General features: G+C 36.4%; 1 protein-coding gene across 1 annotated transcript in view; it reads right to left on the reverse strand.

Annotated features, from left to right (window-relative positions):
• The window catches only part of LOC119586117 (high affinity cAMP-specific and IBMX-insensitive 3',5'-cyclic phosphodiesterase 8A-like), a gene marked incomplete in the record, with an annotated part of 15,950 nt that overhangs the window by 560 nt on the left and 14,518 nt on the right, over positions 1-872 (reverse strand). Inside the window, 1 exon segment of the mRNA XM_037934808.1 lies at positions 566-695. Coding sequence (XP_037790736.1) covers positions 566-695 — 130 coding nt within the window.

An 872-nucleotide genomic window follows, 5' to 3' on the forward strand; every position in this document is an offset into this window, starting at 1 on the left:
CTGGCCCTACCTCTTTTTATTTCTATTTTTAACCCTCACCCTTCCACCTCTCCATTCCCTCTCTCACATCCACATTCTCTTGCACATTTTTCCTCCCGTAGTTTTATGTAAATGTACTTTTATCTCAACTTCTATCAATTATCTTGCCTAATTTTAATCAGTTACTACCATATGTCATTCATATTTCCATATTTCTATATTCATATCCAATAATCTAATTAAAATTGTGCTCTCACATTTACTTCAAATTCTGCCTAGATATTTCGACTACTTTTAATCATACTAACTACCATTTCAACACCAAGCTGTTACCCTTTTAGTCTGCACTTCTACCTCTGCCCACTGGTCTCATTTCTCTGTCTTCCCTCCCCCGCAATTTAGATGAAACACGTTCTTCGTTTGTATGAATATAATTTACAGTTGCATAAAATATCAGTAGAAAGTAATTATAAGCCACAATAACACTATTTCACAAAAATAATGACTTCAAATGAACCCTGGCACATCAAAATCTAACGGACACACTAAACGTATAACTCAAATCGGAAGACACTTTTAAACTTACCATCCCATGCATCAAACATGTCTGTTATAAAGAAATCAATGAAGCCAATCTGGGACTTCGGGATTGAACATGTAGTCCGGTCGAACTGCGGCATCACAATGGGTAGACTACGTTTCTTCTCCTCTTCCGTCTGTAACACAAGATACACAGTTCTCAAACAAAATATGAATAATGTGGGTAGACGATGAGTGAAAGGGTAATGAAAATAGGATCAGGGATAAAGAAAAGAAAATGAAAATGAAGGGGAGTGGAAGATTGGACATACATGCATGCACACATAAATAATCACATGTACACATGTCCATGG

Source organism: Penaeus monodon, chromosome 21, assembly GCF_015228065.2.
Source record: "Penaeus monodon isolate SGIC_2016 chromosome 21, NSTDA_Pmon_1, whole genome shotgun sequence".
In the NCBI taxonomy this organism is placed as follows: domain Eukaryota; kingdom Metazoa; phylum Arthropoda; class Malacostraca; order Decapoda; family Penaeidae; genus Penaeus; species Penaeus monodon.